Consider the following 27,823-nt stretch of genomic DNA (forward strand, 5'->3'; position numbering starts at 1 on the left):
GCAATGAATGACATGATTTTGATTTTAATAAAATACTAAGCCACATTGTCAGGGGCAGCACACACCTTAATTACCCACATTCCCTCACACCATGCAAAAATAAAAAAAACAACTAAGATTATTCAAAATAATTTTATTCTGAAAAATCATCAAAAATACAAAAAGCTCCCATTCAAGTATTTAAAGAAATGCGTTAAAAAGAAAATTTCATTTTTTGGATAAGTTTTGTCCCAAATCTTATTTCAAAGTAAAACATTGTATAATATGCCTACACCTTAATTATTCTGATTTCAATATTAAATACTTGAAAACTAAAAGTAGGGTCATGACTATTTTAGGTAAAGAAGTTTTCATGAAATATTACCTTTTTTTTAAAAAATAACTTTCAAGTTTGGTAATCTTTCCAGACATATTTTCTTTATTATTAACTTTCATTACTTCAATTTTCTCGTCATTTAAGGGTCACCCATTTAAAAAAAAATAAATACAAAATTTAAAACGTGTAAAAAACCCAAAACAAGTTATGATGACACAATTTTGGACAATGTGGCTTTAGAATTTCTTCAGTCAAATGTTGTCATTCATTGCACATAATACACATTCATAGCTACAGTTAAATGCCATGAAATTTGATGCTGAAGGTTCATATACTGAATTTAACGATGTTTACTTCTATGACTCAAGTCAAAGCAAGCCTGCTACAAAACTACAGTGTAGAAACTATACCTAACTACAAAGCAACTATATAGGCATGTTTTCTTTAAAATCTGACAAATTTAGACAAGAACAGGTCTAGAGAAGGTAGGTTATAAAACCAATTATCAGGGTTTCTGTTGTAAAACATCACACAAAGATTGTTATGTGCAGTATGAGGTCAGATTTGAAGAAAACTGCATAAGGAATTTGGACCAGCAAAACACTCACAGTATTCCATTAATAAGAAGTTCCGTTTTAAAAAGTGTTATTTGAGAAACAATCCAAAAAAACTATTATATTATTTTCTGTTAATTTAGACAAATAAAAGCCTGTGGGATATTGCTGAATCCAACACTATTTGTTCTAATGTGTGTGGAAAAAAGCAACTGTAGGAGTGCAAGTTGCCATATCAAGTGGTGATTCTTACTTTCCACGAAAAGTTCTGTAACAGTACTGATGACACCATGACTAGTACGAGCCTCACACTTGTACTCTGCTTCATCCTCAAGGAACACGTTGCGAATAGTCAGGCGGCACACACCGTGTTCAAATTCTGTAACAAAGTGCTCATCTGGAGTGATAGGCTCTTCATCCTTCAAATATAAAAAAGCAACTTACTATTTCATCAATTACTATTTAATACTGATAATTTTTTGCTAGAGCAGAACTTATAAGAAATTTCAAGTGTGAAATAATATACTGGCTAGTACTATGTTTACCTGGTACCATGTTACAACTGGTGTCTCCTCTCCAGCTACTTCACATTCAATTGCTATTGATGATCCTTCAACAGCCTCAAACTGTTGATGGAGGGTCTTTTTGAAACGGGGAGCTTCAGCAACCCCCTTGTCTTTCACTGTAATGTCATATTCAACCTCATTCAAGGCTAGATCTTCCTCGGTTGTTTTTTCCACTTCTGAAATAATGAAGTGAATATATCACATGATGACTATTTGTTAATGTTTAAGATACATTTAATTTAGACAATGTTGAAAATTTGTTTTGAAATTGTTATCAAAAAAATGTATCTCATACCAGGTTTTTGGGTACTGCCTAGAGTTATCTCAATGGATGACTGGTCAGAGCTAACTATCTGTTCTGGTTTTGTGAGCAAAACCTCAGCTGTGCTTGTCTCAGGTACTTCTGCGATGTCCATCTCAACAGTCACAGATTCAGGTTTCTCTGTCACCTCAGCTGTAGCCTGGCTGATTTCTTCTGCCTTAGCTACTTCACGTACTACAGGCTGGGGTCTCTCTTTTGGTTTCTCTTCATCAGGGCCTGCATATTGTACAAAAAAGTACATTACACTGAATTTGTTTTTAAATACACTGATAAAAGCTACAAAGTAATTGGTGTGTTGTGGGTCAGAAAAGGACAGAGTGAACAGTGCATGGATGGAAAATAAAAAATCACACTTTCAAACATTAAAATTGTAATGCAGTGCATCTGCATCTGAAAAGACAGAAATATTGAGCATGAGTAAAGGCTTTTTTTCACAAAAATTTCAATTACATTCCAATATCTGTTCACATCTTAATCTTTATGAATGCCTATTTTCTAAATGTATTCTTAGTACTTACTGAGAACTGTGATGTAGCAATAAGATTGAGAGATACCAGCTCGGTTCTGAAGAATGACTTTGTACTCTCCTTCATCTTCTGGTAAAACATCATGTATTAACAAAGTCGTTGAATTATTTTCTGTCACTATTTCAATGTCCTCAGAATTTGTGAGCGGTGAATTATCCAAGAACCATTCAGCTATAATATCATCAGATTGTTCGAACTCAACACGTAGTGACAACGAAGAACCTTCGGTAGTAGTGATGTTTTCCAGCTTGCTAATGAATCTGGGTAGTGGAATTTCAGTGCTTTCGACAAATTTGTTATCACTGGTATCGACAGTCAGGTTCATTTCAACTTTTTCTTGTTCTTGCTTTTCCTCAGGTTTCATCTGTTCTTGCGTAGTTTCCTCAGATAGAATTTCTTCAGGAATTTCCTGTTCAACTATTTCTTGTTTATCAGTAAATTTTAATTCTTTACTTTCAATAATCTTGTCTTCTTCTGTCATTTCTACACCAGTAGCAGTTACTTCTAAGCTTGTCTCTTGTACGTTTTGTGTTGTTTCTTGAAGAGTTCCTTCAGTAACCTTTGTGGGTTCATTTAATTCCTTGACAGCATCAAGGAAAATTTGCTCAACAAAATTTTCTGCAAGTTTCTTTATCTCATTCATATCTGTTTTCTCTAGTATTTCATCAGATAAGACTTCCTCTTCAAAAGAAGACATTGATGGAACTTCAGGATGCACTTCGGTTTTTTCCTTTGTTTCTTGTTCTTGTTTTTCAATTATTTCTTCATTGTTGTACTCATCCAGTGGAACTGTGGTGTCTTCAATTACTTCTTCTTCCATTGTTGATACTTCACTGCTCATTTTAGATTCTACAGCTGTTTGTACTTCAGATGAAACATCGACTACCTTTTCAGTTGCTGATGTTACTTCACTCTGAATAGAATCAAATTCACCTAGTTCATTATACATCTCTTCAGTAACAGGAATGGTTTCTTCTTGTTCCTTCACAGCTTTTTCTATGGTGGCCTTTTCTGTAATAGATTCATCTACTGATACTGAACTTTCTTCCTCTTTTTCAGAAGTAACATCAACAGGAAGGATTTCTTCAGTAAGAATTGCATCTACTTCCCTTTGTTCTTTGACATATTTTGCTTCAGTAGGTGCTACTTCTTCTAATAATGAGGATCCTTCGGTGCCGACATCTTCTTTTGATTGCACTACAAAGGATTCTTTTTCATCCTCTTCAGCTGTACTTTGCAAAACATACTTCTCAGTTCTTTCTAAAGTACTGACTCCTTCTTCTTTATCTTCAGATGTCTCCAATGTGTCAAATGCAACACTTACTTCAGTAACGGCTGTTTCAAGATTTGGTTTTGTTAGTTCAACATTTGCTTCAGCTGTAGGTTTGCCGTTCCTTGATTCTGATTCATCTGCCTCCACAAATTCCTCAGATAAAACTGCCAGTGATTCTGGTCTAGATTCTGTGGTTTTTTCTTCAATATCTTCTTCAACCATTCTTTGAACTTTAAGACTTTTTATTTCATCTACACTTCCACCAGCAATGTCACAAGGCAGAATTACTTCTGAAATTGGTGTTTCTTGAGTTGGTTTTTCTGTATCAATAACTGCATGAGTAACAATATTTTCCTCAATAGAATCTAAGTCTTTTTGAGTTTGAGTCAGTGACTCATCAGATATAGAAACCTGTGTTTCTTTCTCTTTTTCCTCTGAGACAGTTCCTATTTCAACATTTAAGATTTCTTTCTCAGCCATGTGTTTTCTTTCTTCCTCTAGCTCTGCTACATCATCCCTGAGTACATTAACCTCAGATACAGCTGTGTCAAGAGTACTCATAACAGTATCTACAGATGTTGTAGAGATGGGGATCTCTTCAATAGATTTACTGTCTCCATAGCTTAAAGATTCTTCTGTTGGTAAAACTTGAGAAACTTCACTGATTTCAGTTATTTCTTTTTCTGTTTTTTCAACAACCTTTTCATCTGCTGCAGAGAGCGTTTCTTCTTCAAATGTCTCTGGTATTTCATGAGAGATATCCTCCTTCTTGACCAGTACCTGTCGGATTGGTTGGGTTACCTCAAATTCTATTTTATTACTAAGTTTTTCTTCAATGTTTTCAGAATCTTCAAGGTCTCTGAGTTCTTTACCTGGGGCTATTCTAGATTCTTCCTTTCCTTGTTCCACAGTGTATGCAGAAACACCTTGTTCAATGTTCTCTTTAGCAAGTTCTTTTGACTGTTTAAAGTTATCTATTGTGTCACATGGAACAGTGACTTCTGTAACTGGAGATTTTGTGCTTGTTTCTTCAGTTACTGTTATTGCAGAAGATTTTTTCTTTTCTTCCAGGTCTTTTGGACTCATTTCTCCCACATATTCTTGGACTGGAAGAATTTCAGAAGTCTGAATTTCTTGTGATGTTTTTTCAGTAACTTCACCTACGACTGTTTCTTTTGCAATATCCCATTCTTTTTCACCAATTTCTTGAATTTCTTTGGTAAGATCTGTTTGAGTGAAAGGAGAAACAATGGTCTCAAATTCAGTAACCTTTTTAGGTACCTCTGTTATTTCCAACTCAGGTGTTTCTTTTACTTCTGATGATAACTGAACTTTTGTTTCTTCACTTGTGTCATATGGTACACTCACTTCTGAAACTGTTGTCTCTAAAATTGGTTTATTAATATCACTGGTTGCAACTGCGACAGTTTCTTCTTGTAAGTCTTCAGTTACTTTCAATTCATCACTATCATCTTCTGAAGTCACTTTTGTCACTTTTTTCTCTTCTTCATATGATTTAAAAGTTAAAACTTTCTCGGTAGTTTCTTCAGCATTCAATTTCTCTTTTTCATCATCAGTTTGTTCTAATGTATCATATGGTGCAGTGATTTTAAACTCGGCTGTATTTAAATCTTGTTGCAGGTCTTCAGGGATGAGTTTTGAAATTTCTCTTTCCTGCATCAAAACAGTCTTGATAACATCTTTTGAAAACACTTCAGCAAAAGAATAGACAGTATCACTATCTAGAATATCTGCCCTGTTTTGCACATCTGCTGTTAATGGTTTTTCTTCTTCCTTTGGTAAAATTTCAACAGTTTCTGCATAAGAAGGTTCTACAGGCTTAGGCTGTTCCCTGACAATTTCCTTGGATTCTTCTTCTGGGGCCTCTTTCACATACTCTGTGGTTTCAAATAGGCTTGATTCCACTGGTACTTTGTGGACTGTTTCTCTTTCTTCCATTATTGTTTCCTCCAAGGGCGCTTCAACCCCTGAGACAGCTTCTTCAGGAAGAATATCAGCCGAAGGTTGTTTCTCGGGAACTAATTCAACAGATTGTTTGTAAGTTTCAGTTGATGAAGTGATATCCTCCTTCTTTCTTCATGATTTCCTCTGTTTCAACATAGGTTTCAATTGTTGAAACTTTTGCTTTTTCTTTAGGACTGTTTCTCTTTCTTCCATTATTGCCACAGGGCCAGCTTCAGCTTTATCTCAATACTCTTTGTAGTCAATTCTGTTATTGGTTTTTCTTCTTTCTTTGGTAAAATTTCAACAGTTTCTGCATAAGAAGGTTCAACAGGTCTCTTCCTTCACAACTTCCATGGATTCTTTTCTCTTTCACCTTCTCTGTGGTTTCAATTTGGCTTGATTTCAACAGATTGTTTTTGTAAGTTTCAGCTTCTTGATATGAAGGTTGTGAACTAATAAGTTTCAGTTGATGAAGTGATATCCTCCTTCACTTCTTCAACTTCTTCTGTGATTTCCTCTGTTTCAACAACCTCTTCTTTTGTAGTTGTTTCAATTGTGGAAACTTCTGCTTTTTCTTTAGGAACAGAAATATCGATCTCCACAGCCACAGGGCCAGCTTCAGGCTTTATCTCAATACTCTTTGTAGTCAATTCAGTTATTGGTTTTTCTTCTTCCTTTGGTAAAATTTCAACAGTTTCTGCATAAGAAGGTTCAACAGGTTTAGTCTCTTCCTTCACAACATCCATGGATTCTTCTTCTGGGGCCTCTTTCACCTTCTCTGTGGTTTCAATTTGGCTTGATTCCTCTGGTGTTTTTTCGACTGTTTCTCTTTCTTCCGTTATTGTTTCCTCCAAGGGTGCTTCAACCTCTGAGACAGCTTCTTCAGGAAGAATATCAGCCGAAGGTTGTTTCTCGGGAACTAATTCAACAGATTGTTTGTAAGTTTCAGTTGATGAAGTGATATCCTCCTTCACTTCTTCAACCTCTTCTGTGATTTCCTCTGTTTCAACAACCTCTTCTTTTGTAGTTGTTTCAATTGTGGAAACTTCTGCTTTTTCTTTAGGTACTGAAATATCGATCTCCACAGCCACAGGGCCAGCTTCAGGCTTTATCTCAATACTCTTTGTAGTCAATTCAGTTATTGGTTTTTCTTCTTCCTTTGGTAAAATTTCAACAGTTTCCGCATAAGAAGGTTCAACAGGTTTAGTCTCTTTCTTCACAACATCCATGGATTCTTCTTCTGGGCCTCTTTCACCTTCTCTGTGGTTTCAATTTGGCTTGATTCCTCTGGTGCTTCAACCTTTTTTCGACTGTCTTCTCTTTCTTCCATTATTGTTTCCTCCAAGGGTGCTTCAACCTCTGAGACAGCTTCTTCAGGAAGAATATCAGTTTTTCTTCTTCCTTTGGTAAAATTTCAACAGTTTCTGCATAAGAAGGTTCAACAGGTTTAGTTTCTTCCTTCACAACATCCATGGATTCTTTTTCTGGGGCCTCTTTCACCTTCTCTGTCGAAGGTTGTTTCTCCGGAACTAATTCAACAGATTGTTTGTAAGTTTCAGTTGATGAAGTGATATCCTCCTTCACTTCTTCAACCTCTTCTGTGATTTCCTCTGTTTCAACAACCTCTTCTTTTGTAGTTGTTTCAATTGTGGAAACTTCTGCTTTTTCTTTAGGTACTGAAATATCGATCTCCACAGCCACAGGGCCAGCTTCAGGCTTTATCTCAATACTCTTTGTAGTCAATTCAGTTATTGGTTTTTCTTCTTCCTTTGGTAAAATTTCAACAGTTTCCGCATAAGAAGGTTCAACAGGTTTAGTCTCTTCCTTCACAACATCCATGGATTCTTCTTCTGGGACCTCTTTCACCTTCTCTGTGATTTCAATTTGGCTTGATTCCTCTAGTGTTTTTTCGACTGTTTCTCTTTCTTCCATTATTGTTTCCTCCAAGGGTGCTTCAACCTCTGAGACAGCTTCTTCAGGAAGAATATCAGCCGAAGGTTGTTTCTCTGGAACTAATTCAACAGATTGTTTGTAAGTTTCAGTTGATGAAGTGATATCCTCCTTCACTTCTTCAACCTCTTCTGTGATTTCCTCTGTTTCAACAACCTCTTCTTTTGTAGTTGTTTCAATTGTGGAAACTTCTGCTTTTTCTTTAGGTACAGAAATATCGATCTCCACAGCCACAGGGCCAGCTTCAGGCTTTATCTCAATACTCTTCGTAGTAAATTCAGTTATAGGTTTTTCTTCTTCCTTTGGTAAAAAAATTTCAACAGGTTTAGTCTCTTCCTTCACAACATCCATGGATTCCTCTTCTGGGACCTCTTTCACCTTCTCTGTGGTTTCAGTTTGACTTGATTCCTCTGGCATTCTTTTGACTGTTTCTCTTTCTTCCACTATTGTTTCCTCCAAGGGTGCTTCAACCTCTGAGACAGCTTCTTCAGGAAGAATATCAGCCGAAGGAACTAATTCAACAGATTGTTTGTAAGTTTCAGTTGATGAAGTGATATCCTCCTTCATTTCTTCAACCTCTTCTGTGATTTCCTCTGTTTCAACAACCTCTTCTTTTGTAGTTGTTTCAATTGTGGAAACTTCTGCTTTTTCTTTAGGAACAGAAATATCGATCTCCACAGCCACAGGGCCAGCTTCAGGCTTTATCTCAATACTCTTTGTAGTCAATTCAGTTATTGGTTTTTCTTCTTCCTTTGGTAAAATTTCAACAGTTTCCGCATAAGAAGGTTCAACAGGTTTAGTCTCTTCCTTCACAACATCCATGGATTCTTCTTCTGGGACCTCTTTCACCTTCTCTGTGGTTTCAATTTGGCTTGATTCCTCTGGTGTTTTTTCGACTGTTTCTCTTTCTTCCATTATTGTTTCCTCCAAGGGTGCTTCAACCTCTGAGACAGCTTCTTCAGGAAGAATATCAGCCGAAGGTTGTTTCTCGGGAACTAATTCAACAGATTGTTTGTAAGTTTCAGTTGATGAAGTGATATCCTCCTTCACTTCTTCAACCTCTTCTGTGATTTCCTCTGTTTCAACAACCTCTTCTTTTGTAGTTGTTTCAATTGTGGAAACTTCTGCTTTTTCTTTAGGTACTGAAATATCGATCTCCACAGCCACAGGGCCAGCTTCAGGCTTTATCTCAATACTCTTTGTAGTCAATTCAGTTATTGGTTTTTCTTCTTCCTTTGGTAAAATTTCAACAGTTTCCGCATAAGAAGGTTCAACAGGTTTAGTCTCTTCCTTCACAACATCCATGGATTCTTCTTCTGGGCTTGATTCCTGGTGTTTTTTCACTGTTTCCTTCTCTGTGGTTTCAATTTGGCTTGATTCCTCTGGAACTAATTCAACAGATTGTTTTTTTCGACTGTTTCTCTTTCTTCTGTGATTTCCTCTGTTTATTGTTTCAATTGTCCAAGGGTGCTTCAACCTCTGAGAGTTAGCTTCTTCAGGAAGAATATAGTCTCTTCCTTCACAACTTCCATGGCCGAAGGTTGTTTCTCCTCCAAGGGTGCTTCAACCTCTGAGACAGCTTCTAATTCAACAGATTGTTTGTAAGTTTCAGTTGATGAAGTGATATCCTCCTTCACTTCTTCAACCTCTTCTGTGATTTCCTCTGTTTCAACAACCTCTTCTTTTGTAGTTGTTTCAATTGTGGAAACTTCTGCTTTTTCTTTAGGTACTGAAATATCGATCTCCACAGCCACAGGGCCAGCTTCAGGCTTTATCTCAATACTCTTTGTAGTCAATTCAGTTATTGGTTTTTCTTCTTCCTTTGGTAAAATTTCAACAGTTTCCGCATAAGAAGGTTCAACAGGTTTAGTCTCTTCCTTCACAACATCCATGGATTCTTCTTCTGGGGCCTCTTTCACCTTCTCTGTGGTTTCAATTTGGCTTGATTCCTCTGGCATTTTTTCGACTGTTTCTCTTTCTTCCGTTATTGTTTCCTCCAAGGGTGCTTCAACCTCTGAGACAGCTTCTTCAGGAAGAATATCAGCCGAAGGTTGTTTCTCCGGAACTAATTCAACAGATTGCTTGTAAGTTTCAGTTGATGAAGTGATATCCTCCTTCACTTCTTCAACCTCTTCTGTGATTTCCTCTGTTTCAACAACCTCTTCTTTTGTAGTTGTTTCAATTGTGGAAACTTCTGCTTTTTCTTTAGGTACAGAAATATCGATCTCCACAGCCACAGGGCCAGCTTCAGGCTTTATCTCAATACTCTTTGTAGTCAATTCAGTTATTGGTTTTTCTTCTTCCTTTGGTAAAATTTCAACAGTTTCCGCATAAGAAGGTTCAACAGGTTTAGTCTCTTCCTTCACAACATCCATGGATTCTTCTTCTGGGGCCTCTTTCACCTTCTCTGTGGTTTCAATTTGGCTTGATTCCTCTGGCATTTTTTCGACTGTTTCTCTTTTTTCGTTATTGTTTCCTCCTGGTGCTTCTCTGAGACAGCTTCTTCAGGTAGAATTATTGTTTCCTAATTCAACAGATTGGGTAAGTTTCAAGTTGATGAGTGATACACTTCTTCAGTGATTTCCTCTGTTTCAACAACCTCTTCTTTTGTAGTTGTTTCAATTGTGGAAACTTCTGCTTTTTCTTTAGGAACAGAAATATCGATCTCCACAGCCACAGGGCCAGCTTCAGGCTTTATGTCAATACTCTTTGTAGTCAATTCTGTTATTGGTTTTTCTTCTTTCTTTGGTAAAATTTCAACACATAAGAAGGTTAATTCAACAGTTTCAATTGATTCCTCTTGTAAGTTTCAGTTGATGAAGTCAGGAAGAATATCAGCCGAATATCTAATTCAACCTTGTAAGTTTCAGTTGATGAAGTGATATCCTCCTTCACTTCTTCAGTGATTTCCTCTGTTTCAACAACCTCTTCTTTTGTAGTTGTTTCAATTGTGGAAACTTCTGCTTTTTCTTTAGGAACAGAAATATCGATCTCCACAGCCACAGGGCCAGCTTCAGGCTTTATCTCAATACTCTTTGTAGTCAATTCAGTTATTGGTTTTTCTTCTTCCTTTGGTAAAATTTCAACAGTTTCCGCATAAGAAGGTTCAACAGGTTTAGTCTCTTCCTTCACAACATCCATGGATTCTTCTTCTGGGGCCTCTTTCACCTTCTCTGTGGTTTCAATTTGGCTTGATTCCTCTGGCATTTTTTCGACTGTTTCTCTTTCTTCCGTTATTGTTTCCTCCAAGGGTGCTTCAACCTCTGAGACAGCTTCTTCAGGAAGAATATCAGCCGAAGGTTGTTTCTCGGGAACTAATTCAACAGATTGTTTGTAAGTTTCAGTTGATGAAGTGATATCCTCCTTCACTTCTTCAACCTCTTCTGTGATTTCCTCTGTTTCAACAACCTCTTCTTTTGTAGTTGTTTCAATTGTGGAAACTTCTGCTTTTTCTTTAGGTACTGAAATATCGATCTCCACAGCCACAGGGCCAGCTTCAGGCTTTATCTCAATACTCTTTGTAGTCAATTTAGTTATTGGTTTTTCTTCCTTTGGTAAAATTTCAACAGTTTCCGCATAAGAAGGTTCAACAGGTTTAGTCTCTTCCTTCACAACTTCCATGGATTCTTCTTCTGGGACCTCTTTCACCTTCTCTGTGGTTTCAATTTGGCTTGATTCCTCTGGTGTTTTTTCGACTGTTTCTCTTTCTTCCATTATTGTTTCCTCCAAGGGTGCTCTAACCTCTGAGACATCTTCAGGAAAAATATCAGCCGAAGGTTGTTTCTCGGGAACTAATTCAACAGATTGTTTGTAAGTTTCAGTTGATGAAGTGATATCCTCCTTCATTTCTTCAACCTCCTCTGTAATTTCCTCTGTTTCAACAACATCTTCTTTTGTAGTTGTTTTAATTGTGGAAACTTCTGCTTTTTCTTTAGGAACAGATATATCGATCTCAACAGTCACAGGGCCAGCTTCAGGCTTTATCTCAATGCTCTTTGTAGTCAATTCTGTTGTTGGTTTTTCTTCTTCCTTTGGGAAAATTTCGGCAGTTTCCGCATAAGAAGGTTCAAGAGGTTTAGTCTCTTCCCTAACAATATCCACTGATTCTTTTTCCGTGTCCTGTTTTACCTTCTCCAATGATTCAATTTCACTTGATTTATCTGATGTTTTTTCAACTGTTTCCCTCTCTTCAATTATTGTTTCTTCCAAGGGTGCTTCAACCTCTGAGATAGCTACTTCAGGAAGAAGATTGACAGAAGGTTTTTTCTCTGGTATAAATTCTATATTTGACTGTTCGAAGGTTTCTTTGGATAAAGTTGTCTGATCCTCGTTTTCATCTATTTTGCTTTCTTTCACATGAGGTACAACTTCCTGAGCCTTTTCTTTAAACCAATCCTCTTCCTCTGGGAAAGGTTCTTCCTCTGATGACACCTCTTCCATCTGGGACTCTTCTTCGGTTGTTGAGAATTCATCCATATAAGTTTCACAAACATCAACGGTCTCTCTAAAAGTCACTTTCTTTTCATCTCTAGGAGCTGGTATTTCCTTTTCAATTTCAGATGGCTGGGAATATGCCTCCCTTGCAGACTCATCATCAGATGGAACAGCACTAGATGGTGCACTTGATGCTACAATGGGAGATATCACAATGCATAGGATAGGAGTGTATGGGAAGGATTAAAGAAAACTCTTATTTTATTTACTAAATACATAAAATTTAACCTAACTTTATCTGTAAGTGCTCAATTAAAAATTTTTTGAACATTGATACATTATATTTTTAATTATAGGCTCATATTCTATAATATTCTTGTTGGTCTTTCAAACAATTCTTTTTTAAAAAAAATTGTTGGGACTTGCTTCTAAAAATCAATAACATAAGTTTAACAATTTTACTCTTTATAATATAAAATATACTGAAAGACCTAACCTACATTGATGCTTTATATCTATTCTAATTAGGGTATGCATGACCTGGTGAGTTGGTTATTTTTGGGGTGTGTGTGTGCTTTGATGAGGTACTAAGGAATATGGCACAAAATTTCAGGGTAAAAAATTTTAATGCATCACAAGAATAACTCCAAAAAAGATAGTTTAAAATGCATCTCCTTTCAAACAGCAAATAGAATAAATAATTTTAAAAAATGTATGTCTCTCAATATGGTAAATAAACAATTAAAAAATTTAATTATAGTTAAGCATAAATCTGAAAAACAGATACTTACGTAGAACTGTAAGATATGCAGTTGACTTGGCCTTCCCTTCGTTATTAATGCATTCTACCCAATATTCACCCTCATCTTCGGGAAAGACTTGGTGGATGACTAGCACACTTCTATAGCTCTCCACAATAATATCAATGTCCTCTGATGGTATTATTTCCTCCCCATCAAGGTACCACTTAACAACAATCTCTGCTGAACCTGTAAATGTCACCTCAAGTCTAAGTGTGGTGCTCTCCATAACTGTAACATCCCTAAGTGGAAGTAGAAATTTTGGTGGCTCATGCTCAGCTGTTGATACAAAAATTGGTGTCTCCTTTCCTTCAACAGGTGTTACAGTAATTGTAATCTCTTCTTTTGAAGACTCGGCAGGTTTTGTTTCCTCTGGTGATGCTTTCTCCTTTACCTCTGTGGTTGGTGCTTCCTTGACTTCTGTAATTTGTTCTTCTGGTTTTTCTACCTCTGGGAAAGCTTCCTCTGCAAGCTTTGTCTTGACAAGTTGAATTTCAGCAACATCTGTGAGTGTGGGACCAGTTTCTGCTGCCTCAATTTCAACCTTGGACTCTACTGGCTTCCCAGAATCTGTAACTTGCAATTCATGAGGTACTTCAGAAGAAGTGATCAGATCACTTTTAACATCTGCAACAGTTGATAATTCTGATTCATCTAATTTTTCAGATTGAATTTCTGTTTTCATTGTTAAGCTCTCTTTTGAAGGCATCTCAAGTTTTGTGTCAATAACAATCTCCTTTGAGCTTTCTGAGACAACTGGTGACACATCATCTGTTTTTTCCAGAAGATCTTGAGAAATTGCTTTGGATTCTACAGTCTCCTTTGACACTTTGTTTAGATTAACCTCAACCTCTGTTACGGTTGATTCTTTGCTCTCTGGTGCCTCAATTTCAGAAATGTCAGTTTTGTCACTCTTTAATCGAGATGGTGTAGCTAAGGATTCCTTTTCTTCAGATATGTCAGCTTGGGTTTTTTGTTCAGGAATATCTGTTACGGAACTTGATAGCTTTGAAACTTCTGGTATTTCTGTTGACGTCTCCAAAGTCGTCTCTGTAATTGGCTGGGATTTGAACTCAGAGGTCTCAACACCTGGCTTCTGAAGGTTCAATTCAGTTTCATCAGGTTTAAGATATTCAGTTTCTGTTGGAGTAAGTTCTCCAGCTTCTTCCTGCAAAAGCATAGTAAGACATTTTTATTCTCAATTGCATCATAAAATATTATTTTCTGCATTTAATTCAATACTTCTGTTTATCAAAATACCTCGTCAATGTCAATTTCCATTTTTTCCTGCATTTTTCTCATCTCTTCCAGAATTTCCTTTGGCAATGTTGACATTTCCGAGTCAGATTCTGTCAGAGGTCTGGGTGAAGCAGTGTCTAGTGAAGACATCACAGAGTCAGAGGCTTCTTCTGTGTCTGGTACATATTCATAAGCTACAAAAGAAAATACATTTTTAGAATACTAGTTTATTGCATGACTTTTTATTTAGTAATGATATAGATCTTAATCACTGAACTATCACCTCAAAGTATAAAAATATATTGGCATAAATAAAATAGTAAATAAAAGAGTACAATATTTGTAGATTTCATGCACATTAAAATCTAAATTATAGCTTCTCAAACAAAAAGACGAGAACAAAATAAGGCACAAGGACGGTACATGCTTACAAAATGGTATGAAAGACATGATAGACAAGACTTTTTGTGCTTGTTGAGATACAGAAAAGACAAATGAATACAATAGGACGTGTTCTTACCTTCTACCTCCAAATACCCTCTAGTGATTGCCTTTCCATAAGGATTTACTGCTTCACAACGATATTCCCCTGCATCCTGTGGAAAAACCTCCACAATCAATAAAGTACAGGCTCCACTTTCCGCATCAAAAGTCAATTTGAAATCCTGGGTTTCTGCGAGTGGTTTGTCATCATGGAACCAAGATATTTCTGGCATTGGTTCTGCTGTGACTTCGCATCTGAACTTTGCCTCCTCACCATCCATTACCTTCAGTGAGGTTAAGCCCCATGTAAACATCGGGGCACTGTGACCTTCTGGGATTTCTACATTGAATACTTCTCTTGTTGTCAAACTTTCTTTCATAGTTGTTTGCTCTTCAGTTACAATAGTTTGCTTTTCCTTTTCTGGAATTTTCAAAGTCAGATTCACTTCTTTTTTAGGTGTTTTGTCAATTTCAAGAGTTATTTCTTCCATTTGTGATTCCGGTGCATCATAAAAAATTTCATCTGTGACTGTTTCTATAGCGCTTGTAGTAGTCTCTTTCATTTCAACATCCTCTGGAGATGCTTCAAGATGGATGGTCATTTCGGTATCTTGAGATGGCTGCAAATCGAGTTCAGTTGTCTCAAATTCTGATTCTGGGACTTGAAAAGTGAAAGATTCTGTCATACTTTCAACTTTTCCTTCTTGGCTTTCTTCAACTAATTCAACCTCTTTTAAAGGCTCTTCTTCCAGCTGTAGAGTTATCTCTTCTGTTTGTTTTTCTTCAGACTCTGGAACGTGGAATGTAAAAGAATCAGACACTGTTTCCATTTGAGTGGTTGTGTCAACTACCTGACTAGCTTCAGCTTCATCTAGTTTGTTAGGTAATTGAAACGTCATCTCTTCAATTTTCATACTCTCTGATGATTCTGGTACTTGGAAAGTAAATGACTCTTTAACTGTTTCTGTAGTAGTAGTTGAGCTATCATCTGGAGTTGCATACTGTTCATCCTGGTCTAGCTGAAAAGTCATTTCAAATCCCTCAGTGGGTTGTTCACCAATCTTGTATGTTATTTCTTCATGTTGTAGGTTGTCTGATACTATCTGATCCCCAATGCTTATATCACCTGGTCTTTCTATCATAAGAGTCTGGGTCATTTCTGGGGTCTGATTCTCTTGAAGCTGTATGGTGAAATCGGCTCTATCCTCTGACTGATTCTCAACATCAATTGTAAATTGGTCACTTGACGTCCCAATACTGATTGGTAATTCTACAGTTTCTTCAGGTATTTGCGATCTTTCTCCAGTTTCGAGTTGTATTGATAATTCAGCAGATTCAGTGGGCTGATCCTTGGTTTTCAAAGAAACTTCCTCAGTGATGGTGTCAGTCTCATCTGGCATCTCCACATTCACCTCAGCTATTTTTGCTGTTGTTTCAGTAACAGCTGTATCCTCTTGAACTGGTGCATGCAATGCTGTGTCAATTGGAATGGTCATCTCTACAGATTCTGAAGGCTTTTCTTGTGAAATCTGTAACGTGTATTCATCTTTGTATGTGTCTGCAATTTCTGGAAGAGATACCTCCTCTTCCTGAGATTTTGTGACTTGTTCTGTAAATATTGTATCTGATTTAATTGGAACAGTTTGTTCAGTATCAAACTGCATTGTCATCTCTACTGATTCTGGTGGTTGTTGTTGAACATTGATCACAACCTCCTCTGATTCGACTTGCTCTGTTTCTGGCACTGCAATTACTTCCTGGTCCTCTTTGGTAACTTGTTCTGTGTAAACACTCGTTTCTTTTTCAGCTATTGCTTCCTCTCCTGGTAATTGAATGGTCCTTTCTACAGCCTCTGTTGGCCTTTCACCAATTTCATATGTTACTTTATCAATATGGGTTTCTTCAGTTTGAGGAATCTGAAAGGTAAAGGCACTTTCAATTGAGTCTACAGTCTCTGTTGAAGCCTGATCTGTTGTTTCAGTTGTTGTTCTTTCATCTATCTGAATAGTAAAGGAAGTGTCCTCTTGTGGCCTTTCTTCAGTTTCAGTTAGTGTTTCCTTGAGTTGAATTTCAGATGTTTCTGGCAAAACAATTGCTTCTTTTTCTGTGGTTTTATAAGTTTCAATATCAGTTATCTCCTCCTGAATAGGCACATGCTTTTCTGGTTTCATTAACTGAATGTCAATCTGCATTTCTTCTAAAGGTTTCTCTTGTAAATCAAGAGTTACCTCCTCTCTGTGTGTCTCTTGAGAGTCTGGAATTTGAAGAGTGGTTTCTGTCCTTTCTGTTTCAGTCACTTTTTCTACTGATTTCACTTCTGTAACCTCTGGAAGCCTATCAGAGATGTCAATATCAATTTCAATACTCTCTGATTCTTCTGGTTCTTTAACAATTTCTACTGTACCACGTTCAGTGATATGAATTTCATCCTCTGGTGCTTGTGTCTCTGATTCGGGAATAACCTCTTGTTTTTCAGGTAGTGATTCTGACACTTCACTGACAACTTTTTCAGGTTGTAAAGTGAAGGTCTCCTCTGTTTCTTCAGTAACCTGAGGAGTGAAAACTAATGAAATTTCTTCAGTTTTACTGTCCTCTGGTTGAGCTACTGCTGGAGCTTGTGTATCATCAATTACCATTGTAAAGGAGGCATCAGTTGAATCAGTAGTCTGCATTTCAGTCTCTGAAACTGGGGTCTGTTCCAAAGTTACAGATTCTTTAACTTGAGATGGGACCTTTTCCATCTTGTCAATTATTTCAATAGTAGGTCTTACTTCCTCAATCTGTTCTTCAGTAGGTCGAGGCATATCTCGTAATTCTGAAACATCCATTGATTGATCTTGCAATGGAATAAGTATTTCTGTTTGCTTAGGTTTCTGTTTCATGAAACCTTCCTTGATGTCTACCTCCATTTTTTGAACAGACTGTCGTCTCTCATCTACGGTGGTTTTCAGGGTTTCAGTTTTGATCGTTTCTTGTGTTGGCAAAACAACTTGGAATTCTACTTCTTCAGGACCTTGATCTTGAACAATTTCTATAGTCTCTGTATGTCTTTCAGTTGGTGATTCTCGTAATTCAGTGACCTTTCTCTCTTCAGTCACAAGTTGACGAGTGCTGGTAATTACTTCGGTTTTCTCTTGTTCAGGCAGTTTTAATTTGAACTCCATAGGTCCCTCTGCTTCCTCCTTTTTCATGGTCACCGTAGTTTTGTGAACACCATCTCCTTCCTTGATTTTAGGGTATACCTCAGGTTCCTCCTTTAACTCTGAAATGACTTGTGTGTATGTTGTGGTTTCTGTTACAACTGAGGTAGTGGTCTGAGGAGTTCCTGGGGCTCCAAGCTGGATTTCAACTTGGATTGGACCTTGTGGTTGTCTCTCCTGTTGTATAGGGATAATCTCAAATGGCTCAGTGACTTTTGGTTTATGATCCACCTCAATCATTTCACTGTATTTGGTAGTTTCTGGTATTTCTGGAATTTCTTCATCTGTGAGTTCGGTAATTTTCATTTGGGAGGTATGGATTTCATGAACAGGTTCAGGTTGGGTCATTTTTTGCACTTCAATATGTGTTCTTGAGAACTCTTTAGTTGGGATAGTTTCTTCTGGTGCTGAAAAGAAGGACGGGAGTGTAAGGAAAGTGATTATGTTGCAAGCTTGATAGTGATAAAGTGCTATTGCTAAAGTGCTCAAGGAGAATGTGCACAAGTACCAAAGATCAAATTTGTATTCAAATAAATGTTTCTCAAACATATTATTATTCAGTGTTTTATATGTGGAACTTCCTGTGAAGTGTTGGATTGAAGAATATTCATGAAAAATCACACAGAAAATGTGCAAGAATAAACTTAACTAGTATGCATGGGAGGAGAAACTACATACATAATAAAAGAGAGACAGAATTATCTAAAATCTAAATTCAGAAAAGGATTTCTATTCAAAATAAACAGAATAATTCAAAAAAGAGAAACTAATTCATCAAAAGATGACTTAACATTCACTCTAAATCATCAATTCAGCAAACCTATAAAATACTTACAAATGACATTTAGCCGGCAGGTGGTGATGGTTTCCCCGTACTTGTTTTTGGCTGTACAAGTGTATTCACCCTGGTCCTCAGGAAACACCTCTACAATAACGAGTGTACTCTGGCCTCTGTTGAAGTCAATAGTAATCTGGAAGTCGGCACTATTCATGATTTCTTTGCCTTCGTGGTACCAGCGGATTCTTGGTGCAGGGAATCCACGGAAGCTTACTCTCAATTCAATGCGTTCACCATCTCGTATGGTAACTGGTTGTAGAAGCTCCGTGAATTCAGGAGGTACTATTTTGTCCTCTGGTAATTCATCCTCACTTGCACTAGGAGCAGTCTCGTCTTCAGAGATGGCATACTTAGGAATAGTTGTATCTCTTACCCTCTCTACTTTTTCCTCTGGTATTTCAAACTCCACTCTTCTTGTTGCTAATTAAAATCAAATAATCATAATTAAAGCTGGGAGATCTGGTTTCATTCCACTTTCAGAAATATTGAAAAATTGTAAAATTGAATATAATTTTTAAAAAAAACCTTTGATGCATTATTTGAACAAGGAATCAAATATTGGCCACAATTGAGGCCCTACACTTACGGATGACATGGAGTTTGCTCTTGCATGTGACCACTCCCCTATCATTTTCTGCCACACAAATGTACTCGGCATCATCCTCGGGTCGGAGGTGATCAATGATGAGCTTGGTGACATTTCTCTCTGGGACAATCATTGTTCTGTTGTCTGGAACAATCTGAACCTCATTCCTGTACCACGTCACTTTGGGTTGTGGCTCTCCTGCTACTATGACCTCAAGCCTTAAATTGTGAATATGAATGCAATTATTTCAATGTGGTACTAATGACATGTACAAAACATATATTTGAGAAGGAAAGATCTTTTTGCAAGCAAATGGTCTTGCACATTCATGACATTAATATGTTTTATTGAAAATTTATAATTTCTTAAAGTAAAAAAAAAATTTAAAATTGACCCAAAATTTACGAGTAGAGAAGTGTTTCAGATGCCCTTGATTAGAGAAGACTAGAGGTACTGTGAACAAACTCACAAAATGATACCCAATGAAACTTCATTTACTGGGGTATAATAATTATACTACATCACTTGATGTATAATGTGAGGACTATTGAGCTTACGTAGTGCTTCCTCCCTCTTTTGCTGTCACTTCATTTTCCAGTGGTTTAATAAATTGAGGTGGAATATCAAGTGTGGTTTTGTACTGATCCTGTGTCTCCAACACAGCAGAGTCAGGGACATCTTGTGTCAGTGTAAATGTCTGGTAGGTGCTGGTGTCCATTTGGGTCCTTCTGTGAACCTCTTCATCTGGCATTGCTAGAAAATAATGATAAATCACAATTTTAATAACAATTTTAAGCAACCAAAATTAATAATGAAGATTCAAGTTCATTTTATTCACCCAAACCAAGATTGGTAGGATAAACAGACTTAAAAAAAACCCTAGATTCACAGTCTACATTGTGCTTTGCAATTCCACATAGATAGGTTTAGAATTTTGATTTTTATTCAGACATCTTTTCAAAAAAAATGTTTATCTTTCCTCTCATTCACAATAAAAAAAACTTACTGTCCACAACAAGGCTGGCTGATGTTGTGGCATCACCAAACATATTTTCTGCTGAGCAGGAATATTCTCCCGCATCTTCAGGGAATACCTCTGGTATTGTCAGTGTAGATAATCCAGTGTTTTCATCATAGCTGATATGGAAGTCAGTACTTGGCATCAGTTCCTGTCCATCCTTGTACCATCTGATAACAGGAATTGGGCTACCAACAACTCTGCAAGTCATGGTCACCTCTTCTCCATCAGGCAGAATCTGAGGTTGGAGTTCCTCTGTAAACTCTGGTGGTACTTCCTCAGCTGCCTCTGGTACAAGAACTGTTTCATACTGAGCAGTCACCTCTGGTTTCTTCTTTGGTGGTTCCTCTCCCGGAAATGAATCTTCTTTGCCAAGTCTTTCATCAATAGGTTTTTCACCTGGTAGCTTAATTTTCTTTGTCACAATTTCTGGTACAACTGATTCTTCAGAAACTTCAGGTTTGTCTTCCTTTGGCTTTGTAGTTTCGGGAGCTACAGTCACAACTTCTCTGACTGGTGATTCATCCCTCACCTTTTCCTCTACAAGTGGTTTTTGTTTTGGCCTTTCAATGACCTTGGGTTTTACTTCCTGTTCCAAAATTTCCTCCTGGACTTCATCCATTGGTTCCTCTGGTGATTTGGGAACTGGAACAGTGGCCTGGTAAACAACTTCAGGGGATGGAGATCTGGGGACCTCCTGTTGCAATGCCACAGCTTTAGGTCTCTCAATAACCTGTATTCAAATAAACAGTTTATTGATAAGTTGTAAAACAATCTTTTAAAAAAATAACTTGTTAGCAACTTGTTAGACAAAAATGCTTGTTGCTAAACACTTGATTTCAACTTTACAATTTCACATTTTTAACCTTACATAAAGCACTGACTGACATTTCTTTCACCCAACCAAAAAAAAGTAATTTCAGTAACGTAGATGAAGCCATTACCTGTGGCACAAGATCCTCTTCCGTGACCTCCATTCCTTCTTGAGGTAGCTGCATGGTGAATTTCACTTCAGTCTGTTCTACATCCATTGGAGCCTCCTCATAAACATCCTCTGCTGGTCCAGAGTCAAGAACACTGAGGTACATCCTAGTGCTGGCCTCTCCCGCTGGGTTGTGGGCCACACACACATACTCTCCCTCGTCTTCTGGGAAGACCTCCACAATGAGTAGAGTGACATCCCCTGTCTCAGGATTGTATGTGATGACATATTCCTCATCATGGTCAATGTTCTTGCCATTGTGGAAGAAAGAAATTTGAGGAGGTGGTTTTCCTATGACTTTGCAAGGAACATTCAGTTCTTCCCCATCCACAACTTCAACGCTCTGTAGTGGTTCAGAAAAGCGTGGTGGCTGGAGTGAGGTGGAAGGTGAGGGCTGTACAAAGGCTGTGTCCTCAGGACGATGAGGAACAGGAGGCATCTCCTCTGTGGCTGGTTCTGTTTAAAAAGAGTTTGTTATTAAGTTTAAAAATGAGGTGATATATTTCCTTTAGATTACGTAGTGGATTGTAAATTACTTTATCACTGTAATTCTAGACATTGCTCTATTCTAAATAAAAATCAACAATTTTTACCTTGTACATAAAGAGTGGTGCTAGACACAACCTCTCCAAGTTCTGATACAGCTTTGCATGTATATTCACCAACATCCTCAGGTCCAACTTCAATAATGAGAAGTACAGATTTGCCGTCTTCATAGAGAACCTCGTAATGAGGAGAAGGATGGACCTCCATTCCGTTGATGAACCAAGTGACAAGAGGAGGTGGGTAGGCATCCAGTTTACATTCTAGTCTGTAAAGTACATCAAGTGAACAATGGCTAAATTATCCAAAATTAAAATGTCAGTCATGAAAAATATGTACATGTAAAATACAAACATGCAATTTACCAGTGAAAAACATTTTGATTTGTTTTAAACCTAATATATTTTCAATGTCTTAAAACCAAAGGGATTTAAAATTACTATAAGCATAATATCATTATAATTCATTATAAACCTGTTTCCTGCACTCTACTGTAAATCAATGTACTTATTTTTTTTTCATACCTTGCGATTCCCCTTTCCCTGACGTAGATCTCTGGTTCTAGGGGTTCTTTAAACACTGGCTTCATCAGTTGAGACACAGTGTGTTCCTCTCTTGTGATGGTAGTTGTAGTCTGGGTGACTGTCATTGTTTGTTGTCTTGTGTCACTGAAGGGCAAGGCTACCTCCTTTTCCTTGCCTGAAAAAAAAAAAGATGAATGGTCAACCAATAATCATTTGTAACGAATTAAGTTAAGACTAAATTTTTATGACTGAGGAAATATTTTACATAAATATACAATGAAATGAAATGTTCTCCTAAAGAGGAATTTGAAAGGAAAGCTAGTTACCAAACATTTCTTGCAAAAAATTAGGGGGTTGAGGTAGGAATTTAAAGAAATCAAGTTTTTTTTCTTTGTATCATAAGTTACATACATATATCATGAAAACAAACCAAAGAAAAACTCCAGATCAGAAATATACATAGGATAAAATAGGCTAAAACTACAAAACACCTTGACCTACCTTGAACATTAAGTGTTGTCCGGCAGGTGATCTCTCCCATCTCGTTCTGTACTCTGAGTGTGTAATCTCCCTGGTCCTCTGGCTTCACTTGTCGGATTATCAGAATAATGGTGTCCTTATCCTGCTCTATCTCTCTCCGGTCCGAGGGAACTATTTCCTTACCACTGAAGTACCAGTTGTACTTGGGTGGGGGATAGGCCGAGATCTGGGCCTCCAGTCGTGCATCTTCACCTGGTCTCAAATCCTTCACAGGTGTCAATGCTTTGATGAATTCAGGTGGGTTTGTTCGTATTGTTGTGATATATTTCTCTTCCAAAAGTCTGGCTTCCTCTGAGTCTAGAAAATTTAATTTAACTTATAGAGTATTCACTCCTTGAGTGATTCGTGTTGTCATTTGTGATCAAGACATTACACTATAATTTTTGTTTATACTTATTACATATTATGTCCATACCTTTGACAGCTCTGCCATGCTATCCTCACAGAAGACAAATTTCTCTCATCATGCAGCTGATGTTTACTGTTCATGCACAGACCTATCTAAACTCAAACTGCTCTGCTCTGGAGATCAAACTTTGGTTAGTAGATTGACAATTTTTAGTGGAGGGATATGCAAAGGGATTGATCAAGTTTAAATGTTTTAATGTTAGTATCACATAAAAAATAAACATCAAAATCATGCTGGAAAAAAAATATCAGTTTTAAATAGTAATACACACAAAAATATATGTAATACATCCCATAAATAACCTGAAAGGAAAACATTCATTAATGATTAATTAACTGTCATGCTATAACTATGTCTTATCAAACGTGCACAAACTGAAATAAGGTTCAACTTAGAAATCTTATTTTTGTTTGTGACAATAAAACAAAAACATAAATCAGAATAAAACAGAATATTGAAGATGTTGACTCTGAGCATGCCTCTGTAATGAATCTGAAAAACACATGGAACAAACAACATGCCATTAAAGCATTCATCATCATATTATTTTATCCATCTTATTTCAGAAAGTAGGATTTATTCATGCTTTCAAGATACATGTACTTTTTAAACAAAACACTCACCTGTGCCTTGGACATCACCCTATGTTTGGTCAGATTTCACCTTGCTATCTGATCTTTGTTTAGTGTTCAATTGTTCGTTTTTTGTTTAGCAGATGTAAGATGGTCCACTTACCTTGAACATAAAGCTCAGCCGAACACTCAGTGGTGCCGGATATGTTCTTGATTCTACATGTGATCAGTCCACTGTCTTCAGGGAATGCCTGCTTGATTGTCAACACAGTGGATGTAGGATTCTTCTCAATCTGTAGAAAAATTAAAATGTAAACTCTATTAACCTTAAACTCACAGTATAAATAATTCAAAATAAACATTAAAAGGTGCATATAAATATAGTTCAATTATTCAAAAATCTCAAAATGACCTACCTTTTAACTGTCAGAGCAACATTAATGTACATATGTAGAGAACTTGTTCTTTGTAAAATACCTGGTAGTTCTTGGAGTTTTGGATGACCTGTAGACCGTTCCTCAGCCAGGTAATCTCTGGAGGTGGCACACCTGAGAATCTGGCCTCGAATCTAGCAGGGCTGCCCTCCACCACCAGTGTGTTAGTGATGGGCTGGTTGAAGCTCGGTGGTTGAGTTCTGGACTCAATTGAAGGTGGTTCAGCATCACTCTCCAATCCTGGAAGACATGATAAAATTATCTTTAGAAAAAAAATCTTAATTAAACACTACACCAGATGTATAAATTAATTCATCATTCAATTTAAAAACAACAGAATCCACATTAACGCAACAAGCAAGGCTAAAATTAGAGTATTTAATTTACTGACCTTGAACTTTGAGCAGTGCACCACAGGTGGTTTCCCCGGCTTTGTTGCGGGCCACACAGCGGTAGTTACCACTGTCTTCTGGGAAGGCCTCCAGAATACTGAGGCTGTGTACTCCGTCTGGTGAAGACTCCATTCTGAAGTACTTAGAGGGCTTGATGAGCTGATTATTTCTGTACCAACTGACAATAGAAGCTGGAACAAAATACAAACTTTATGATATCCATTTCATCAGGAGGCCTTTTCACATTAAGTTAGAGACAGTGATACATGTATTAACAAAATTTTTTTTTTTTTTAATCCTATTCCATACACAAAGAATTTCTTATAGATACCTGGTGATCCTTTGATTTTGCATGTAAAGGTGGCAGGTTCTCCTTCATCCACAATCAGATTTTGAGGTTCAGAGGCTACAGTTGGGGCCTCATCAGGGACCTCAGTGGGAGGTTCCATTGGCTCTGGTGGCTTCACTGGCACTGTAAGAATTTAAATGTACATTGTGTACATCAGTTTTTATGAAACCAACATATATTTTATACTAAGTCTACTGTGCCATGCAACTGAATCAACAGCTCTAGGTTTTCAGGATTTCTCCATTTTAAATTGACTACATCATTCTAAAATGCTTTTCTTTTACACTGATGTATGTGACTTACTTTCCACGTTGAGTCTGGCTGTACAGGTGGCCTTTCCCACTGTGTTGATGGCCACACAGTCATACTGACCGGCGTCCTCTGGCTGGACCTCGTAGATCAGTAGTGTATAATTATCATCCTCCTCAATGAACTTCATATGAGGAGACTCCTCCAGTGGCTTTCCATCCTACAAATTTAAAATTTTCATTCACTATTAAAAAGTTTATATCTTTTTTACATCAAAGAAACTGTGAAATCCTTATGTTACATTTATGAGGCAATTTTTTTCCCAAAGATTGGAAGGGTGAAATAACCTGGTGTAAAGATTACCCTGTACACAATATTCTGGAAGCATTTGAAGAAAAAATATATGGAGCAAATGTCTATTTAATTCTCTACACTTCCTGAAACCTCCACTTCTCTTACAGATTATGAGTACATACCTTTGTCCACTGGACTTTAGGTTTAGGGCGGCCGGTCACTTGACAGTCGAATGTCGCGGGTTCTCCCTGTACGGTGTTAAGGTCATGTATCAGGTTCCTGAACTCCGGCGAGTTAACTCTCTCAGTTGTCTCCTCTTCCTCCACCACAGTCAGTTTGGCCTTACACTGGACCGTCCCGTACATGTTGTACGCCTTGACCATGAACATTCCCGTGTCTTCTGGGAAGACCTCAGGGATGTGGAGACTGCTGGTGGATTCTGTGGTGTGGATCTAGCAAAAGTAAAATAGAAAGGTGGATTCAGTAGTGTGGATCTAACAAAGGAAAATACTGTAAATCACTATTTATTCGCGAGAACTTTATTTTCGCGTAATTACGCGAGAAGATATGATCGCGAAAATTTCATTCTCGCGTTTAATAGTATCACTTAAGATTATATAGAGCAATGACCATTATTCGTGAAAAATTTCTCTCGCTAATAAAGAGTCAATGACTATCTCGCGAAAATAAGGTATCGCGAAAATTAAGTGATCTACAGTAGACTAAGACAATGAAGTACCAATGTTTTACATTAGTTATTATACCTGAGTATTTCTCATCAATGGAATCTTTATTTTGACATTAATTTCTCTCTTGAAATTAGATTCTGCGAAAATTTCTTTTAACTACTTTTCTAATAGCTTGTCATTTATTGAAAAAACCACTCAAAAGCAGTGCTGATATTTTTGAAAGGTTTATGTTCATATAAAATAAATATTTGGCTGAAAGTTTTGAAAAAAAGCATGCCTGATACATGTAAATATTCTGTAAATGAATTATATACTTCAGACAGAGATTACTGCACATTTATTTCAGTTGTGCAAAAAGATTTCACAGTGCTACAGAATTGTATTATCAACAAAACTGTGCTGTTTGCTAAACAATGAACTAAGTGACTGTCCCTGCTGTGGCAATATTTTTCTGTCATTTTAAATTTTCATAGAAAAAAAATTAATCTTTTTCTTTGAGGAAATTCATTGAGATTGTAATTAATTTGAAATTTATGGAAATTAAATAACAGCATTTATTTGTACAATTTTCTATAGTAACTTTGGAACTGGTATAATGTGTACTAGTTATTAACTTTGGAATTGGTATATAATGTGTACTAGTTTGCTGTGGGTGAATAAGTATGTTACAACTGGACACTGAATATTCACTTTAGATACTTACTTTCAACTGTGAAAGCAAAATGAAAGAGAAATTGTTGAAGGTAGTTAAATATTAATTCACTATAGAAGGCTTCTACAAAATTAAGACTATTGGTACATGTACTACTGTTACAATTGATTGTATATGACTTAATGTATACAATGATTAGAATAAAATTATAATTAAAGCATTAAGTAAATCAATTTTGTACCCAAAAAATTTGTGACCCCCTTTTACCTTGGGAGAAAAGTTAGGAAATAATAAATAGGCCTACAAGATGATAAAGTATAAAACTTGAGAATTTAATTAACATTTTTAATCAAATGAATATAATGTAATGGAATAATGAAAATTTCAAACTATGCATAATGACTTGTTTTAAACCTACAATCTATTGGTTAAAACATGTTAAATGTTAGCTACTGTATATATTACCTGGAAATCATGAGAGGGGTGGATCTCAAAGTTGTCTCTGTACCAGGAAATGATGGGTGGTGGGTAACCCTTGAACTGAACCTCAATTCTACAAAGAAACAAACACATTTTTAAAAGGGCTTGCATTAATCATACATGACGTCATTATTCTTAAAAGTTCAGCATCAATAATTTTTTTAAAAATCCTGCTTTCCTAAACTGCTTTGTCTGAATGAAAATAGAGAAATATTTCCAAATATTCCTTTTAAAAGTAAAGAATGACAAAAATATTCTCAACACACGTGATAGGTGTTCCCTCAGTGACCCTGAGAGGTCTGATGGGTTTGATGAACACTGGTGGCTCTCTTCTCTCCAACATGATCTGTGTCTCTGACACTTTGCTGTCCTCTGTGGGAACTATCTGATCTGGAATAACCGGAACCATCCGGGCCTTCTGGATCTCCATCTGGATTTCTGGTCGGTCCGGTCTCACCACGCGAGCCGGCTGGTCAGGTTTGGGTTGAGCCATGAATTTACTGTCAGTTTTCATGTATTGTTCTTTGTCATGTTTCATCTTGATTCTGGTTTCGTGTGCTGTTTAAAAAAAGATAAACCATGATTAACAAACAATACATTTGCATAAATTTATTCCTATTTCATATTAGCCATAAATTGTTTA

At 36.9% G+C, this 27,823-nt stretch overlaps 1 protein-coding gene across 1 annotated transcript in view; it reads right to left on the reverse strand.

Annotated features, from left to right (window-relative positions):
• LOC134233068 (titin-like) overlaps positions 1-27,823 on the reverse strand; it is a 177,995-nt gene that overhangs the window by 92,341 nt on the left and 57,831 nt on the right. Inside the window, 27 exon segments of the mRNA XM_062715064.1 lie at positions 1,124-1,289; positions 1,416-1,612; positions 1,732-1,974; positions 2,277-5,649; positions 6,015-6,783; positions 6,881-8,861; positions 8,951-9,930; positions 10,568-12,101; positions 12,699-13,875; positions 13,968-14,140; positions 14,467-18,036; positions 18,465-18,887; positions 19,054-19,271; positions 19,611-19,806; positions 20,060-20,804; positions 21,016-21,509; positions 21,647-21,864; positions 22,121-22,295; positions 22,622-22,957; positions 23,805-23,934; positions 24,119-24,315; positions 24,467-24,658; positions 24,799-24,939; positions 25,120-25,285; positions 25,542-25,811; positions 27,166-27,253; positions 27,447-27,738. Coding sequence (XP_062571048.1) covers positions 1,124-1,289; positions 1,416-1,612; positions 1,732-1,974; positions 2,277-5,649; positions 6,015-6,783; positions 6,881-8,861; positions 8,951-9,930; positions 10,568-12,101; positions 12,699-13,875; positions 13,968-14,140; positions 14,467-18,036; positions 18,465-18,887; positions 19,054-19,271; positions 19,611-19,806; positions 20,060-20,804; positions 21,016-21,509; positions 21,647-21,864; positions 22,121-22,295; positions 22,622-22,957; positions 23,805-23,934; positions 24,119-24,315; positions 24,467-24,658; positions 24,799-24,939; positions 25,120-25,285; positions 25,542-25,811; positions 27,166-27,253; positions 27,447-27,738 — 18,444 coding nt within the window.

Source organism: Saccostrea cucullata, unplaced genomic scaffold (assembly GCF_032062105.1).
Source record: "Saccostrea cucullata isolate Sc308-1 unplaced genomic scaffold, CSIRO_AGI_Scuc_v1 ctg50, whole genome shotgun sequence".
NCBI classification, from domain to species: domain Eukaryota; kingdom Metazoa; phylum Mollusca; class Bivalvia; order Ostreida; family Ostreidae; genus Saccostrea; species Saccostrea cuccullata.